Source organism: Xiphias gladius, chromosome 14 (genome assembly GCF_016859285.1).
Source record: "Xiphias gladius isolate SHS-SW01 ecotype Sanya breed wild chromosome 14, ASM1685928v1, whole genome shotgun sequence".
Classification (NCBI taxonomy): domain Eukaryota; kingdom Metazoa; phylum Chordata; class Actinopteri; order Istiophoriformes; family Xiphiidae; genus Xiphias; species Xiphias gladius.
In genome coordinates this window covers 10,501,753-10,520,796 of record NC_053413.1, presented here as the reverse complement: position 1 = coordinate 10,520,796, position 19,044 = coordinate 10,501,753, and the positions used below count along the sequence as shown (strand labels likewise).

Below are 19,044 nucleotides of genomic sequence, written 5' to 3'. Positions count from 1 at the left end.
AGGAATCACATGACCGAATAGCACTCAGCTTTATTCCCGAACAGACAACACTAGACCAGGGAAAGATCCGTGGAGCGCCACCGCATTGCAATAGAGGCTGGTAATGCAGGTTACCGTGTCATTGAATGCCTGTAATAGCGCCCCTGTTTGCCTGCAGGGCTATTTAAAGGAAGGTTGTAGAGGTCCCATCTCATATTTGGTCCCAATAACCGTCAACACATTGTCCTTCAAAATATATTCTTAATCCACGTTAGAAATAGGTGTGGATACTGCATTTATGTTTATGTCATCTACAAAATTAGAACAAAATTTGACTGTATTGTGCAGTCTTGGGTTTTTGACAACCTGTGAAAATGTTGGTTTACAATAAGTTAATGATTAAAGTCTCACATCCATCTTAACCAGTCCTTTGATCTGATCGGTCCTAATTTTTCTTTCTCTCCACAGGTGAAAAGATGTGTGCAAAACAACTTTGTTCAAGAATTGTCTGACAGTAGTTTGTTCTGTTTGCCCTAACTTTCCCCAAAATCCTGAAGAAACTGTAGTTCAGTCAGAGTTGTCTTACTCCAATGACTCAATTTTGTTTACACTTACATTTTAAACAGAATGGCATTTTTAGATGGATGTTCCTCACTGAAGACCTTGTTCTATGTATATGTGATAAATCTGTCCCCTCAGGGTTATTTAAAGTGTTTTTCATTTCATTAGGACATTTGGTGGCCTGTGGACTCAAAACAGTGTTCAGTTGTGGTGTTGAGCGTTTAGGCTTCTCATTAGGTCAAGCACACATCTACCAAATGTAGCACAGGCACACATCATTTGAAATACCCTGAAGAAAGTCATTCTGAAATTTTTTTTCCCTCACTCACAAGGTGGGTCGAACCTTGCACTAAGTTATTACTCATGCATAGATTTTATTTGCAAATTACACAATACTCAGTTTTGAAATCATACGACTTTCCAGTTTGTCATGCTGGCTGCTGATTATTCTCAACAAAATGCTTGTCAACACATCCTTAAGGACAGCACAGCTGTGAACTGAGCTTTCATGTCTTCTTCCTACTTAGGCAGATGCAAAATCCCATTCTCTCTTCCTGAGAGACAGAGGAGAGAGAAAACGGCAGTGAGAACTGGCTGATAAACCTGTCGGCTTGATTCAAATTATAAAGGCTGGTGTTGCAGAATGGGTAGTAGTGCATATTTAGGATTAATCTGATTCATTTATTCATCAGCCTTGAAAATGTTCGACTGAAAAAACATAGCTTTGAAATCCCGGGAGTTTTATTTAAAAGCCATCCACATGAGCATTTCAGAGTAATGTAATACAGAGTTGACACACGTGTGCATACCACTGTATGCCTTTTAAAATTCACAAGCAGAGAATAAAATATCCAGCATGCAACTTCTAATAAGCGTGCCACAATCCGTTACCAATGATAAAACACGACACATGTAGACACAGTGTAGTAAGGGACTAAAATGTTTCTATCAAACATACTAACTCATTATGAAAAACAAAATAGACAGAAAGGAAAGCATGATGGTGTCCTCTGAACACAGTTGTACTGGAGTGAAAGATAGCAGAGAGAAACAGATAATATCTCCAGCTGTCTAAAATGGCTTGATTTCCTATTTCCTATTCATGTTAGGGCCTCAGTGGGTATTTGCTGAACATGTAAAGGAGACAAACTGTTGGATGCAACAGACCGCTGAACCACTTCTATCAGCTAAGGATAATGTTGAAAGACTCTTGACTCCTGATGTGATGCATTCCATCTTATGAACTCTAGTGCATTGCACCGAGACCAAGGCATAGAGGCAGTCATTCAACTCAATTACAGTGATAACATTGGTTTTGGCACTTGGGGACTGGAGGTAAGATAAACAAAGTGGCAATAGGAAGTGCAAGATAGGTAAATAGTCAGGCTGAGAGAAAGAGCCTGGAGTTTCGAGTTCAGAAACGGGCACGGATTCTGTCCAGTGGATCTGTCTCCCACATCTTGGGATCCCAAGCCTGGAAAAAGCCAGTGAATGTTGGAGGCTCTGCTCCCTGTTTGATAGTGGTGATGGGAAGTCCTCTGCGACCAGACGGGTCTGAGTCTAAATAGTCTTTTGCTGCATGAGAAGGAGTAGATAGATGAAGGGATAGGTAGGTAGACAGACACAGAAACAGGAGACAAAGTGAGAACATGTAAAAATCTGACAGAATAACAGACTCTGTATAAAGGAAATTTATACCTGCATAAATAAAAAATTACTTAATAAAAACACTGACATATTACCACATTGTAAAGCTCATATGTGAAAATGGTTGGCCATTTTACTGCGTCTGGCTGCTGTTTGGTGGTGGTCAGGTGGCATTACTGGTTAACAGTGGGTTTTGAAAGAGCTTTTATGGTGAAAACAGCTGCCTACTGCAGCTAAAGAGAGGTTGAAGAGAATGGTGAAAGGGAATCAGAACAGTCAAGTTGTGGGTTGCAAAACAAAAACATTAATGCCAAAGAGGCTAAAAATCTCCATAGAGTTGAGGGGGACTGCAGCTAACTTAAAGACAGGGGATTTTATTTGGAAAAGAGACTAAGTTTAACGCATCACAAATATATTTTGTGTCATCTAATCATACATATAATCATGCCATAGTATGTACAGTAGACCTCAAAGGGCTAAATATGCTTTTTTTCTGAATTTCCCTCATTAATAGAGTGTTTTGTATTTGAGTCTGTGTGGTTGACATTGTCAGGGTGTCAAAATTTGGTAGTGCATGTTAATGTCGGCAGTGGACAGTTTCCTCCGAGCAGCAAATGGCGAAGATTGACTCTGGTTTTAAAGAAATATTGAAGTGAATTTGTGCAATGCTTTGGAACTTACATTACCCAAACACAAAATGTTTATTGTCGTCCAATTTAGGGTGCAAGGTCCCTTCAAATGTTTTACTTTACTTGAACCCAACAACTATGAATCTATAGTGTTTTCAGGCAGCAAGAATCTAATGGCGGACAGTATAATCTGAGTGGTACATTTGTTTCTTCCTTTAGTGTTTTAGTGCAACCAACCGATTTTGGGAGCTCCAGTCTTTTCCTCTGCATTAGCCTCGTTGCCAACCCAAAGGTAGATCTACAGGGAGGAAAGACAAACTCACAGTCACTCACCTAGTTCGCAGCTCGGCAGAGTTTTATGAGTAGGTCATAAATATCAAAAATCCCAGCTCATCTTACCTGGTCCCAGGTATCCAGGATCATGACATCATCAGTGGCCAGATCTGACTGAGTGAAATCTCCTGGTACTTCTTCGACCTGAGAGAGAGAGTGCAGACGGAAAGACTGACTGTGTGTAGGTTTTTTTGGGCACTTGAATATCAGCATTTGCATTTCACTATATTATCTTGGTATTACTCTGTTGATTGTGTACCTCTAATAACATTTTCTGGTGACAGTACAGGTAAGCCCAGATAAAAAAAAACAAAGCCTACTCTCATCATTTTACTCTGTGACCTACAATGAGTCTTCCAGTTTTGTTGGAGCAGCCGAACAGACGTGGGGGTTTGACCATGTTCTGCAGACTCTTGGAGGTCTGGTAATCCTTCTTGCCACCGAGAGCAGACCAAAAATCAGCTGGGAGGGAAGAAATCACAACAGCCATCAGTTCCAAGTAGTTTGTCCCATATTTGGTGATTTGTTTGTTTGAAGAGGAAGTAAATCACATCCTCTTTGGGTCAGTCAGCAACAAGATGCATCGTCTTTTCAAGTCTATTCAAGACCAGACCAGAAATGCGGCAGTTATGTCTTATCAGGCCAATCATTGTAACTTGTTAGAAGATGTAGATCTGCATGGCGAGGTACATCATGTAGCAATTAGCCATGGCTGTGTAGCCATAGCTAATGTGTGTGCAACTCCGGTACTTTCATTGTGACAACCAGTGCAATTTAAATAAAAAAACAGCACTGAGTCGTTTAAATTATGTCAAAATTAGACCAATGACTTAGTATAACTACTTTAAATATAACTTTGGCTTTAAATTACTGCAAAGCCATTCGGCTAATGAGTACACAGAGTGATGATGCATATTCCTTCCATAATTGTCAAAATCAGACCAGCATTATCTACAATATCACCTAAAATTTCACCTTTGGAAGATAAATAAAAGGAAAAGCCATCCTGACTGATAGTGCCCCAGTTTCTTTTCATGGGGCATAAGTATTGCGTAACAACCTTGTTAAGCTAATAACTCCTCCTTTCTCTTGTTGTTTTACATATAGCGTATTGGTCGTCGGAGGACACCCACCTGGCTCCTTGCCCTCTGACACATTGTTGGCACTGCCACCCAGGAAGCCCACCACATATTTGGCAGCTGCCATCTCCTCGTCACTGGCGCCCACGCCCCGCCACACAAACATGGCGCTTGGGGATTTCAGCACAAACACATCGTTGGTGTTCAGATTAGAGGCAGAGGCCTCGACCTGAGGGATCACATGCAGGCAGGTGAGAGGTGGAAACCAGACATCTCAATACTGGTGTCAAGTACTCAGGGACCTGTGCATACAGCTCACCTCTACAGCCCGGGTGGCATGGGAAGAGCTCTGTCGGATGTGGAAGAGGCGAGTGCTGCTGGACTGTGACTGTCCACCTTTGCGTGATGTCCCTCCGCTGTGGATGATCATGGGATTGCCCTGGAACATGCTCATCAGGTGGGGAGGCTCCTGACCCTGAGTCACTCTCACCTGTGGATGAAGCCATTAAGAAACTTCACCATGAAGGCAAGTGGCTCTCATTACTATTCTAGTTCAGCCTACAGGTAATAGAAAATGGAATAATAGAGTAGAAAATGAAGTCAAACATTTTTACAAGAATAAGTAAACATAAATCCATAGCAAATGGGCCAATGTTTAAATTATTTTCCCATTTTTCAGTATGTCAGCACAGCAAGTAAGATCAAATGTCTCTAAGTCTGGTTAACAGTAGGTCTATATGAAGATATAAAGGTCAATACCAATTTGTTTGCAGGGTTTAGCTCTTTAGCTATAAAATATGTTTGTCTTACATTTTTTTTCAGACCATCACTGAAAACAATTGGTCTCCATTCAATTCTGTATAATCTGAAAATCAATTAGCAGACTCACACCTGCATTACTTTTTGTCAATTCTAGTTTGCGCTAGCATGCAATGATAAGTAAAGACAACTTTGAATAATCGGAACATAAGTTGGAACTTTGACACAAGTTAACGCACACTTGATGTTCACTGTAATGGATTACGTGACTCAACCGCGTTTCAAGACTCTGCTGATAGATTTCCATACAGTACCATACAGAACTCAACAGAAACCGATGGATGCCGGAATTGGAAGAAAAAGTACATCAGAATTTCATAGTAGCATGCTTTGCAAATGATTACCTATTAAATAATGTATCTGTGTTTTGCAGTAAATGGGCAAAAAAAACACTGGTATGGTTCCTTAAGGGAAAATGCAGAAAAGAAGACATGTCTGAAACTGTTTGTTGTGTTCATGATTGGTGAGGGTTTGCCTTGTAATTATGACTGACTTTACAGTCAGGATTTACCCACATTTTGATACCTACATCGCTGAGAAAGTGGACAAACACCTTCTTAAGTAACTGATCAAGTTTTGGGTTCTTCAGTGGGCTGAGTACTGACGCTCCATTTGTTGACCAACTCTATTATGGTCACAAAGATGTTGAAGTTATTATGTGGTTTGTGTGTAGTGCTGCAGTTTGAGTAGAGTGGAACCACAGCAAAAATTACAGTAACACTGCCCTCTGCTGGTTCTCCAGAGTTGTTTGTTTTTCAGAAGAGTGAAGTTACTACTGCAATTTTTAGTTTTGGTGATTTGTGCTTAATCCTTTGGAATAAGTGTGGTTAGGAGATTTGAGAAGCTCAGCCCTCGTCACCACTAAGCACAAGTTCACTATATTTTCCCACGTTTCTGCTACTGAGAGGCAGCCAGAAGTGAAACTCTCCTGCCTTGGTGAGCTACTAAACCTAAGAAAACAACTTTGTACCAGTTATGTTCACAGTTTAATGAACTAATTGTTAAGAAGGTAAACGTTATATGTTATAATGAAAGTTTCAGGTTAGCTCTCAATTTTAACACTTAATAATTACTTCTAACACTTTTTATTTTTCCTTTAATACTCTTGGGTCACAGACAATTCTGATGTTAATCCTTTCAAATATTGCTATGAGACTGTATAGACTTGTTTTTGTAAATGATGATGGTTGAGCAGTGTGTCAGCATCAAGCGCTAACCTGAACTGGGGATCCTCCCATTGAGTCATCCAGCTTCACTGTGAGGAATGCTGAAGCTGCCAGTTCGTCCTGTGTGCACTTCAGTCCCTGCCTGACACAGTAACACACACAGTCTGGTTGATTTTCCCAGAATCAAGTCATTTACTGGTGTGTACTGGACGTGGTTAGACTGGGCATGGTCAGAAAATGTGTGGACACATTCTGCTACAACTTGTAGTTCATACTGTATCGGACAATTACACTGTACATGCATTTTTGTATAGATATTTCTTTTTACCCACCAGGTGTATATGATGTGTTGCTCCCTGCCTCCCTGTCTGTAGCTGTAGAGGATGAGGTAACAGTCTCCACCATAGAAGTGACCGTAGGAAGAGGGATCCACAGGCGCCTTTGCACCGTTCTCAACTCGCCAGATCTGAAAGGCAGACCAAAACCATTTTACACGACTCACCGATCACACTGTGTTATCTGTGCTACGCTTTCACTTTTTTAACACACTCGTACCTGGACCTTGCCCTTGCCATCATCCACCATGCCGTGCTGAGCTGCCATGGCTCTGTTCGAGTGCAGGGTGGAGGCATCGAATGGCACCTGTTTCACTTTGGCTATGCGGCCGATGGCGAAGGCCTTGCCGGGGCCTGTGGTCTCATCCTTGTCCCTCCAGTCGCTGAAGAACTGCTTAAACAGAGTCGTCTCGGCTCCTGCAGGCAGCACCTGGATCTGTGAGGGAAACATGGATTTTAACTTTATGAATTCTTCTTGTGTTGAATTTGTTGCATTTTCTTCTTCGAGTGTCACATGGAAATATACGTGTGATTTTTTTTTTTTTTTACAACATTTCGCCTTTCTCTCAGTGTTAAGTTGCTGTAACGTTTTCTGGCTGAGTTATTAAGTACATGTCAGCTTTACCTGTGTCTTATTGGAGTATCCCTTGTCTTTGATGAACTGCTGACCTGCAGACATGGCTGCTTTACGCTCTGACATATTGGCCTTAGGACCTGGTTGAAGCCAAACAATGAGAACATAATGAGAAAGCCATATTTCTCAAAAAAATGATGTAGTTTGACTCGAGAAAGAGAGCCTATGTCATAAACTAGCTGGCAAATATTAAAGGACAATCTCAACATTGATAAGAACTACTTTAGGTTTGGTCATGCTAGTTCAAAATCACAACCAGAATTTAAGAATATCAGACTGAATCAGGGACGAAACAGCTGTTTTTCATGTGTTCAGCCTGGAGGCACAACTAATTGTGAGCGCACATTTTGCACCTAGCTTTTTTCTAATTTGTGCACAAAAAATGGCTGTGAGGATAGCGGGAGGAAACTAGAAGCCAGTGTTCTGAGTTTATTCAACACTATTTTCTGCTGTGTTACTGAGTCTGTTATGCTGTTGGCACCTTTCCACACAAAGATGTTCCTGTCCACCCCGTTGTCCAGGATGTAGCACTCCTCAGGGGACAACATGGCCTGTTTGAAGGGACTGGATGGAGCCACAGCTGAAACCTTCATCGTACCAGATGCATCCGAGATCTACAAAGCAGAGGAAAAGTATCAGCTACAAGCTTGGTTCGGTATCGGACTGTAATTTATTTTTACAGTCATTGCATATTTGGATGTACAGGTACAGACTCTATCATATGAGCTACATACAACGACTCACAGCGTGTGAAAACGTATTATTTTCTTTATTATATGTAGTCATCAAAGCTATATTTCTTTACCCAGATTTAGGAAAATTATGCTCAGTGACTCATAAACTGGTGGATAATTCAAATATGTGGGTATGTATGAATTGTAATTCCTGGAAACTACATCCAGGCTTATTTTTAACGTTTCATTTTCTAATTCAAACTAGAACCACAAGAATGCAGCACAATCTTTTATATAAAATGTAAATTCAGTTTAATTCAGCACTTGTGTTACTCACCACGTAGAGGGCACCCTTTTTCCTGTTGGAAGTGTCCACCCTCTCATCATCAGGAGTACTGGGTGCAATGGTGGATTTGGGCCCCAGAGCCTATACAACAACCAGAGAAATTAATTATTGTGTTCCTCTTTTTGTCATAATTATCACTTGTGCTTCAAGTTATAATTGTTTGTTTTTATACGCAGATTAAGCAGCCAGTAGGCTTGATGGTGATTTGTTTTGTAGACAATATTCTGTAGCTTTTCTCAGATCAAAAAAGGATCTTGATGAATCTAAAACATACTCCGTACACCATCCTAACTTCCTTTCTGTCTCATCAGGCCTCTCTGCACTTTACCTTCCTCTTCTGTTGTAGAGGAAGTGTGAACAATGCCGCCTTGGCACATTGGCACATGAACCGCACATTACAAAGGACGGCATTGTGTCCACTCGTTCCCACGCTCGCTCACTGGCCATGAAATGCATCAATGACACTTATATCTTCAACTCACAAGAGATCACCTTTGGGGGGAAAACTTCAATGTTTGGATGAGAATCATGCAGAGAAGGAGAGAAAATGAGGAATGTGTGTGACTATCTATCACCTCTATGACTGCTGCTGGCTCTTCCCCCTCCTCCACAATGTGCAGTTTGGCTCTGCCGTTTCTCTCATTGTCTTTGATGTCAATGGCGACCCCAGAGGCCTTCAGCCTCTCGAAATGGTTACACTCGCTGCCACACCACTGATAGACGTCCTGCGGGAGAGGAAGACAGGAAACATATATTAAAGTTATAATCCGTAAGATTTTAGTCCTGGATGATTTGGTGACAACTGTGGTTACTGGTGGTAACAGTAAGTGTGGTTTAATCCTCTATGTCCCAGAATTCAGGGGGCAGAAAACAACTGGTATATTGGTTTACCATGCACCCAAACAAACTTTTCTTGTTTTTTACTGCGTTTTGGTATCAGTGAAATAAAATTATAAACAGTAATGCCGGATTACTTGCTCCTTCATTTACTGCATATCCCTCCTGCATAGGTAGACAACATGAATTCAGAACTCCACCACTAGCAATACACAGTAGGATATAGAGACTTAATTACAGGATGTGAATACATTGAATTTCCGTTACTGACCATAAATACCCACAAAAATGGGGTTTGTTATCATGAAAATCTTAAGGTTTCTAACTTAAAGAATCAAGTCACGAGTGTTCACTCTTTCGCAAAGAACAAATTTATTAAAGAGCAGATATATGACAGTATAGAACATGAGCTATGGCATATGTAAGTACTAGCAATATGCAGCATTGGGAAATAGATACCCAGCTAGACAGAAACACTCTCTCTCTCTCTCTCTCTCACACACACACACACACACACACACACACACACACACACACACAAACAAACAAACAATCAAACAAACACACACACACACACACACACACACACACACACAAACACAGATTAAAAAACAGATCTCACCTTTCCCAGGTCAATAATAAAGCAGTCGCCCTTGTTGAAGCTGCCCCAGGACATGTCCACTTCTGTTGCTCTGATGGCTCTCCGACCCTTGATGTGCAGTAGGCGCTTCACGTTCGATTCATTGGTGACCACATGCTGAAAACCTGAGGCCACACCCCCTTTCTGTAACAGAAAATGATAAATCAGGTGATGTAAACTTTCATAATTTTCCAGCTCCATTTAAATTGTGTATAAATAGTCACAAATGCAGTACTTAGGGGTTTGAGGCAGGATCTATGGTGTCGGATGATTTCATGAGACACAGAACTCGACATTTGCAGCACGTTGAGGGTGAAATGAGTGTTATACAACACCGTAAAATCTCAAGGGACAAAACGCTGTAAATTCTACTCCCAAGTAACGAGATTAGCTTACTATAAATCACAGCTAAACAACCAATAAACCTTATCAAATGGGAAAAGTGAAACCAATATGATGCCTGCTTCTGGACAGAAGGAGGATCATGTACCTGGGAGGCTGGATTGTCTCGTAATGTGCCATCCTTGGTGAAGCCATTAAACAAAACAGATATTTACAAGACATGCAAATCAAATACTACAAATGAGCAGGAGACACACTTTCTGCTGAACAAGAGTTTGATAGAGGATGTCTGATGAGTATTCGACATGTAGAAACTAAAGAAAATGCAAGCCCCTCTCCGTTCGTGAGAACAAAAAGCAAGGGGGGGCTTTCTCTTTCTTAAAATGTCCACTGAGGGCTTAGCATTTACCCACAATGGCACAGAGTCTTATTAGCATCCACAGCTGCAGCTATTTAGACCTCAAAATGGAAACCACATTCATGCTGTTCATCTTCGTGCCTTTCTCAAGAGGAAGGCAGTAAAATTTTCCATGGCAACAATGCCGGCACTGTTTATTCTAATGGAAGGGCTGTTTCCTAAGAGTGGAGTTACCAAAACTATGAAGAGATAATGAGGTTTAGTTTCTCCTTTTCTGAAAATCACTGTGTGACTGTGTGTGTGGAATGTGTTTCTGCACATATGCAGAGCAGATTTTCCACCCTACTACTTTGCAAAAGTAGCAAACAAGTCTTCGGGCTGATTACATCCAACTGAAGCCGGGAGGAGGGGGTGGATGGCCTTTATGGAAATGAGAAACAGACGGGTGGTAAAGGTGGCTAAGCTTGTGTCTTTCCTCATGTCTTCCTTTGAATAGGCCACTTAACTCAGTGTTAGTCTAAGTCAGTCAGTCAGACACACCCTGGGATGTAAATAGCAAAAGGGGAATGTCGTGTTTCCTCTGAACTTCAGACTCATTAGTTTAACTGCATGGCAAGGTGCATGGGATGCTGACAATCATTAAACCCTGATGGTATATTTAGGTCAATGAGAGTTCTGAGACAGACTTCCTACCCCATTTGTATGTTTTCAGACATCATAACTCTCACTGTTAATGACTCTGACATGCAGGCATTAATCAAGAGCAGTGGTTCTCACCCTCTGTGTGGATGTAATTAGGCACAGCAGTGCTTTCATTAAATGCTAACATCAGCATGCTAACATGCTCACAATGACAATGCTAACATGCTGATGTTTAGCAGGTATAATGTTAACCCAGCTCACTATCATAGTTATGTGTGTTTGCATGCTAACATCAGCTAATTAGCCCTGAATACAAAGCACAGTTTGGGCTGATGAAAAGGATATTACATTAGCAGGTATTTATTCATAAACCAAAGTTTTAGACACATTTGATGGTGCTAAAGGAAAAGTGAAAGGATCACCAAAGTTGTTGCAATTCATCCTGAGGGGGTCATGAATTTGTACCCAATTTCATAGCAATCCAACCAATAGTTTTTGAGGCATGTATCTAAAAACAAAAATGTCAACCTCATGGTAGGGCTAGAGGACAAGTTAGGAGATCACCAAAGTCATTAGGATTCATCCTCTGGGCACCATGAATGCCTGTACAAAATGTTGTGCCAATCCATCTGATAGCTGGATAAGTGAAAATTTTGACCTGCTGGTGGTGCTAAATTAAAAGTCAGGGGATCACTAAAGTTAATAGTTGTTGAGATAGCAAAGGTTATTTTGGGAACTACTGAATTAGAGTATTTACATTCAGATAGTGACACCACCAGTCCAAAGCTGTCTCTGCTGTACGATGGAGCTCACCTGATACTTGATGCCTGACTTGAAGTACCCCAGAAAGGTGTTCGATTCGCAGTTCTGCACCTCCCTGTACTGCACTGGTCCACCACCCAGGAAGTCATCCAGCTGTGTGGCAAAAATGGCCGCTGATCCACTCTCATCCTGGGAACACTCGTCCCCTGCAGAGACGAGACATCTGTACTCAAGTAGTTCTTCTACATTAAGTCCTTTAATGGGTTCACAGCGATGCTCAAGGACCAAGTTTCTCACAAACCCATGCAGCTACTTTACATTAGCAGAACAAATTGCAGCACTTTAGTTTCTACAGTGACCTTAAGGGACCTCTGAATAAGGACTGGAGTCTCTGAATCACATCAACCATGTCTGCAGCAGAGCCTCTTTGAATTCAGTTATTAGTGTAAGACGGCACACAACATAGATAAAACTACCCCATAATTTTACATGACAAACATCGATCCCAGACAGAGGGATTAATTATGTTCTCGTCTTACGTTTAGTGTAACATCTTACAGATGGTTGCAATGGCAGCGGAGGACTAACAGGCCTGTCTGTCTGTGTGCTGGCACAGGACGAGAACTGGCAGGGAACAGCACAAACATGCCGGGACCAGTGCCTGTTGCTTGTGGCCTACAGGGATAGTCCATATATGAGTCATGTTTCATCTAGGCCTCTGTTTTGTTACATAACTGAAAATTTATTAGGCATGATTAAAGATCTTGCCGTCAATTCAGGATTTAAAGTAGTTAAAGTTTTATGTCACTGTGTTGCGCTGTTCAGGCCTGAACTGAGGAAGCTACGTGGAGAGGAATTTCACAAACCGGTTTGACTTTTAGAGAATCAAAATTTAGTGACTTGCATAGCTGAGGCTGATTCAGCACTGAGGTCAGATACACAATATCACCACAGTTTGTTTGTATGAGTCTAAGTATGAAAATGCGTGAATGTTTAAACATGTGCCGTGTGTGCAAGCACAGTATAAAGTATGTGTATCAGCTTTGGATGAGGGAATTGCTTTACTTGGGTTTGTAACTAACTTGATTGAGGAACTGACTGCAATACTGTACTTTAGTCCACATCAGCAGCCAATATTTTATTACCATTCAAATAATGGTAATAATAATTTGCTTTGGTGAGATCACATAAAACAAAAACTGAACAGGAAGCCTCAGGTACTCACGAAACGACTCAGAAACATAAAACAAGAGGCGAAACTATACAATGACAATTTTCAAACAATAAAATATTCCATAAAATAACAGAAAAAAATAAGACAGAGCGTTTTGACTTCCGCTCCCAAATGTGTTGTTAATTATTTCTAAAAAATGTTTCCTGTTTTGAAAACAGTCACGACAACATCCTTTTCATAAAGGGGAACAAAGAGGAAGATTTCAATTAAAAGCAAGCAAAAATATTTTAAATTCTAGGTAGCTAAAAATGGGATTATTAGAGTGCACTGAGTGCTCTGACATGTTACCACAAAACACGGACGTTTGTGTGCATGTCTTACCCAGCCACATGTGTATGTTGTACGAAGGTGCTGAGGTGGTGAAGAGCAGCAGGTAGGCGTCCCCGGTGTAAAAGTTGCCATGCAGGGTCTTGGGAACCGGCTTCAGGTCCAGGTTCTCGATACGCCACACCTGCAGCCCCGGCTCCTTCCCTGCACCCACAAACTCTTTATGGGAAACCATGATGGCTCTGGGGGAAAGGAGGGGATGACAGAAATACACACAAGAGGAGGTCAGAGGGAGACAGGGAAAGACAGGGAGTGATTTTAATGCTTTTGCCTTGCAAAATGTCGCTACAGATGGAATTTTGTAAATTCTAACCCAAGCCACGGACACAAAGGAAGACAAAAGGATGCAGGAAACTAATTTAAGAAAGTTACTTTTTGGCATGAACATCATGACAGCAAATGCTTTTGTATAGTTGTGGGTAAGAGTGAAACTAATACGTGGTTAATAATACGCGTTATCTTGACAGGAGGCATCTTACTATATTTGGGCTTTTAGTGTATAGTCTAAACTAGACAAACTAGTTCTTAAACCTGTCACATCTGTAGATTGTTCACATGCATGAATCACTGGGGGGATTTCCTTATATTAATTGTATCTGACATATTTTGTTTTCGCCGCTGACAGCTGATTTGGGGAAACTCTAAATTCTCTTTTATGAGTTGGGAAAATTCTTCTACGTCTTTGTCCAGCAAAGCCTTTGGGTATTCTCAAAAATGTATCGTCTCAAAGGTTAAAAAAGGCTGCTTTTCATGAAAAGTTTGGATTTCGAGTTGCTTTGACCCTTAGCCTCATGGATCAGGATCATGCCAAAGTCCAGAGAAAAATTTATAAATCGTCACACAGGTGTCAAAAAAGGGAAAAAAGTGGTTATTAACTCAGTGAACAAACTGTGGCACAGTTCTGCTCTTTAGCATTGCAGAACCTTGCACTCAGAGTTAGAGAAAATTTGCTTTAAAAAAAAAAGAAACTTGAGATCATGATGAGAGTGAGTCTTTGCCCCATCAAGGCTGTCAGATTATACAGATTACTGTCTCCACCCATGTCACAAGAGCCAGATTACAAGTCATTGCAGCAGCAGGATTATTGCTGCAGTGAGGCTGACATCGACTGTGATCAAAGAACACTGGCAATGTCCACTTCCTCACTGCTGTAACCCACACAAGTTTACACTCCACATACTTTACCCTATGATCCACATGCTCTACCTAACTCCTAAACCTGCTCGTTGCGCATGGTGTATTATTTACAGTTGGATATTAAAAGATTACATCACACTGCCTGACAACAATCACAAAGCATTACCAACACCACCTGAAGAAATGTTATTATTGTGGAGTTTGTTCTGCTGGGTGTTAAAAAGTAGCTCGGGTTTCAGTGCGCAGAGAAAACACCCAGTGGACTCCGTGTAACAGGCTGATCAATAAATGCTGCATCAGAGCCAAGACTTCAGACCACTCGTGGACATTAGGTGTCTGGAACCTGATGCAAAGTTACTAACACTGATGTGACATAGTACTGAACATAATAACCGCAGGTCTGTGGGGATCGGTGCAGAGATGTCTACTGGGAGGAGCATCTCTAATGAAAGGACTTCATGTAATCTGCTGCTTCCACCAGTTCTGCTTTTTCTTCTGCCGTCTAATCTTTTTTTTTTTTTTTTTTTTTTTTAGTGTTACATAACTTCTACTTGCTGCACTTCCATCGTAGTGTTTTGCTCTCCACTCCATTCCCAAGGTGTAACAGAGTATTTCACCCACACGTACATAAGTGGGTCAATGCAATTTATAAAGGTCAAATTATAAACCTAAACATCCTGCTGTATAGTTCCGTCTTCCATCCTTTCACGGGCTGTGGAGAAGCCCCAGTGATACAGAAAAAAAGAAAAGAAAAAAAAAAAGCAATATAAATGGAGACTCTCCACATCTGTAACTAAAATCATTTCAAACTTTACACTCGCGTCCTAAACTGGCCAAATAAGCGCAGAAACAGATCGACTCAAGTAACAGCGCGAGTTTATGCAGCCTCGGTCAAAGAAATCCTGCATGATTTTAAAGGTTTGTCAGATAAATAACCCAGCCAGAAAAAAGGTGTGTGCGTGTTGATTTGGAGAAGCGAACTCACAGTTTGCGAGACGAATCACACAGGAGAAAGGAGCAGAACCGCTAATGGAAGCTGTAGATGTGGGAGGGAGCCGAGTATGGAGCGTTTTTATGTTTTAATGTGTAGAGGAGGAAGAGGAGGAGGAGGAGGGAGTGTTCAGGCTGCCTGTGGGTCTGTCTGAGGAGGGAGCACTGATTGGTCGACAGGAGCCGCAAAGATAAAGATGCTTCTGCCAGCCTGCGTGCACTCATGGAGCATTTATTCTCACGTGAGCACATCTGGCTTTTAAAAAACTTTTCCCTTTCAGTGTTGTGTGAGCTCGACTCCGCTCTCGCTTATTTGCAGTGCACACTACGAGGTGGGGGGGGGGGGCAAAGTTCATCAAGTCATAGTTCCTTCATGAAGCAGCAGTTAAATCAACAGTTTGCCTGTTTGTCTCTGTCTTAAAGGAATCGTGTGACTGATGAGGAAAAGGTGCATCCCTCCCTTTGATTTCCTGGAATGCAGTGCCAACAGGATTTCAATGAAAAGGGTGTAGGAAGCATTGGCACTAGCTGGATAGAAACGTGTGTAGTTTTTTTTTTTAAGTTTAGGTTTAGGCGAAAGGACTGTATTTTGACTGAAAAGAGATTTGGGGGATTTTTAAACCTGATTCAGAAAACCACCTCTGCAGACATCAGACGCCACAAATACCACTAAGAGAGGATGCAAAATATTGACTTTGACTAGGACTACCTGGTTAGAAACACCAAACATATTATTTGCAGCTCCGCTCCATGTTGACAGTGTGTGCAGGTCCTGCTGCATGGCAAATTCCACTTTAAACCTGAAGGCATGCTCACACAGGTCACACCCAGCCTCCAGCTACTGTACTCTCTCTCTTTCTGCAGAAAGTGTGTTCATTTATACACGGGCAGGCTCCTCGCCTTAGCGGTGATGAACAACATGGCTGTTTACAACATCACTCTGAACTCAGTTTTTCGTCCGTGGACAATGGGACGACACTGGTGCCAAACTGTGAGAGTCTTATCATCAAAGAGGACGTGACATGCAGGCCGAGTGGCTGGCTGCCGGAACCTCATTGTGCTACACACTGACAGCTGACTGATGCACATCGTCAGTACAATACAACCAACCCAAAATGGATTAGACTCTTATCATCAGAGGCTTACACTGTGAGAGGTGATGCTACCAAATATGTTAATGTGGCCACATGGTGCTACATAGCACGCACTGTACCGTTAAGTAAACCACATCCCCTACAACAGAAAGTTGTTCTTAATATCTAAAAACTCAGCAAAAAAAAGCAAAGAGGAAGATAGAGATGGTCCTTAAACTCTATATAATAGATCTAAATGAAAAGAACTAAACACTAAAAAGCTCAGTCACAGCAGCTTGGAATTATCTGTCAAACGCATGGAAGATTTCATATGAGGCCACCCAACCCCCAAACTACATGTTTAGCAGAGTGCCTGTGTTCTGTGAGTGCAGGAAAGGCAGGTTGGTTTGCTGATGGAAATGACTGCATGCTTTGTCTCCAGTGACAACACACACACACAAACACAGAGAGAAAACCTCTATTGAGGCCAGTGGTGACAAAATGTAAATATGACCTGCCCCCCTCGTATGCAGTCAGGACATCACTCACTGGGTCAGCCATGTTAAAAGAATAGGTAGTTTTTGGGATATATGCTCCTTTTTTTTCTTGGAGCGGATCATTTGAACGGAAGCCAGCAGCCAGTTAGCTTAGCATAGCATAAAGCCTGGAATCAGCTAGCCTTGCTCTGTCCAAAGGTAACAGAATCCACCTACCAGCACCTCTAGAGCTCAGTACTTAACACGTTACATCTCATATATTTAATCCGTACAAAAATCTTAGTGCTAAAACATCAGTTTAAGGGGATATAGGTACTTCTTGGCCTTGTGCAGTAATCCAGTCTTTTTGTCACCGTGCAGTTTTCCAGGCACCAGCAGACCCCTTTAAAGGTGCTACTAAACAGGTTTTGTTACTTTTTGAAAGAGCTACGCTAACTGTTCCCAGTCTCTAGTATTTATGCTAAGCTAAAATAAAAAGCTCTTGGCTCTAGCTTCATAATAAACTGGTAGACATGACAGTGGTATCGATTTAGTCATCTACCTTTCGGCAAGAAAGCAAATAAGCGCATTACCCAAAATGTCAAACTGTTTCTTTCAAGGACCCAGATTGGGACGAGGACACAAAAAACAGGATTGGGACATACCTACTTTTGGTGACCCCTCTGACTCTCCTAGGCTTTGGGGGCCTGATTTCTTGGGCCCCTCAATAATCTATCAGTGTGAGAGATTTTCCTTATGAAGGTACGCATGGCATTAGCAATAAGAGTTAGCAATAAGACAGTGTTACACATACAGTACTCATCTTATAGTCATACTAGCACTTAATCTGATTAATAAAAAGCCTAAAAGGAGCAAAACTCATGTGAAAACTTTCCACAGACCAAACATTTCTGATGTTCTTGTTATGTAACTACATGAGAGTGCCAAATCCAATTTAACCAGCTGGAATTTGTGTTGGATTCAGTGTGACCCCCTCCACGGTCCTGATCCAAAAATTCCTCTCCTGGACAGGAAGCTGCCAGTTGTTCTTGTGCCACAACCCCCACAGTCACCAACAGCATGGGAACATCCAAACACATGTTAGTGAAAGCAGGGTTTAACATTTCTCTGGAGAACAAGAACAAATCAAAGTGGTAGACAAACAAAACACAAGACAATCAATGGAAGGCAAAGGACTTACATAAAAAACATTTTATTCAATTAGCTTATTTAAATTGGGTAAAAATATATAAATATTGGTTTGGAAAAGATACAACATGAAATATAAAATGCCACATTTATATGAAAAACCTCCCGGTAGATCATTTACAGACTTGAACAGTAGTGGTCGTCTACACTGGGCAGATAATTTATCTTTTCCCTCACAGACAATATTGCAGCTTGATTTTAATAAACACACACCAACAAGACAGACTTTTTGAAAAGATATGAATGAATACAGGAATACATTACATGTACACAGACAACAATGTAAACAGCTCTTCTCCTCTCTGACATCTCCTTGCCAACACAGCTTCATGTCTCTTTGAGATCCCTCTAAAAAGGGAAAAAGGAATGTATAAGTGACATGCACACACACACACACACACACACACACACACACACACACACACACACACACACTACAATCTCTGGAAGAAACCCTAAGCATATAATTTATTGCTGAATTTTTAGTGTTCATTTCTAAATATGTTAAAAATATGTTTTTTTCCCCCGACTTTGATTAGTGCTTATATAGCTATGGCTATTTAACGTTTTAGGAAAATACTTCAAATCTGACACCATCTTTTTACCAGCTTTAAACTGGTATCTACAGTAGCATCTAGCAAATCACCTTCCCCCTGAAAACATACAGCATCAACATCAAACTTGCAATTTATTCACATCAAATATATGAAACACTCGTCTTTACAATATCATCACATAGCAAAGAATAGAAGGAGTATTTCTTAAAGGAACTCGATCTCTCACATATCACTTTTCAGGGACTGTAAACGTACTTG

The 19,044-nt window shown here is 41.2% G+C and overlaps 1 protein-coding gene across 1 annotated transcript; it reads right to left on the bottom strand.

The window, feature by feature from the left end:
• Nucleotides 1-1,015: 1,015 nt before the first annotated feature.
• On the bottom strand, nt 1,016-15,564 carry scinlb (scinderin like b). Its single transcript, XM_040142840.1, has 17 exons — nt 15,467-15,564; nt 13,339-13,526; nt 11,835-11,989; nt 9,662-9,823; nt 8,778-8,927; nt 8,194-8,283; nt 7,664-7,796; nt 7,174-7,262; nt 6,769-6,984; nt 6,546-6,679; nt 6,265-6,355; nt 4,548-4,718; nt 4,283-4,457; nt 3,496-3,611; nt 3,216-3,293; nt 3,054-3,114; nt 1,016-2,115 (listed from the first exon to the last, which is right to left on the bottom strand). Exons 2-17 carry the CDS (start codon nt 13,517-13,519, stop codon nt 1,955-1,957), a joined length of 2,163 nt encoding a protein of 720 aa, XP_039998774.1. The 5' UTR covers nt 13,520-13,526; nt 15,467-15,564; the 3' UTR covers nt 1,016-1,954.
• Between the last annotated feature and the right edge of the window lie 3,480 nt (nt 15,565-19,044).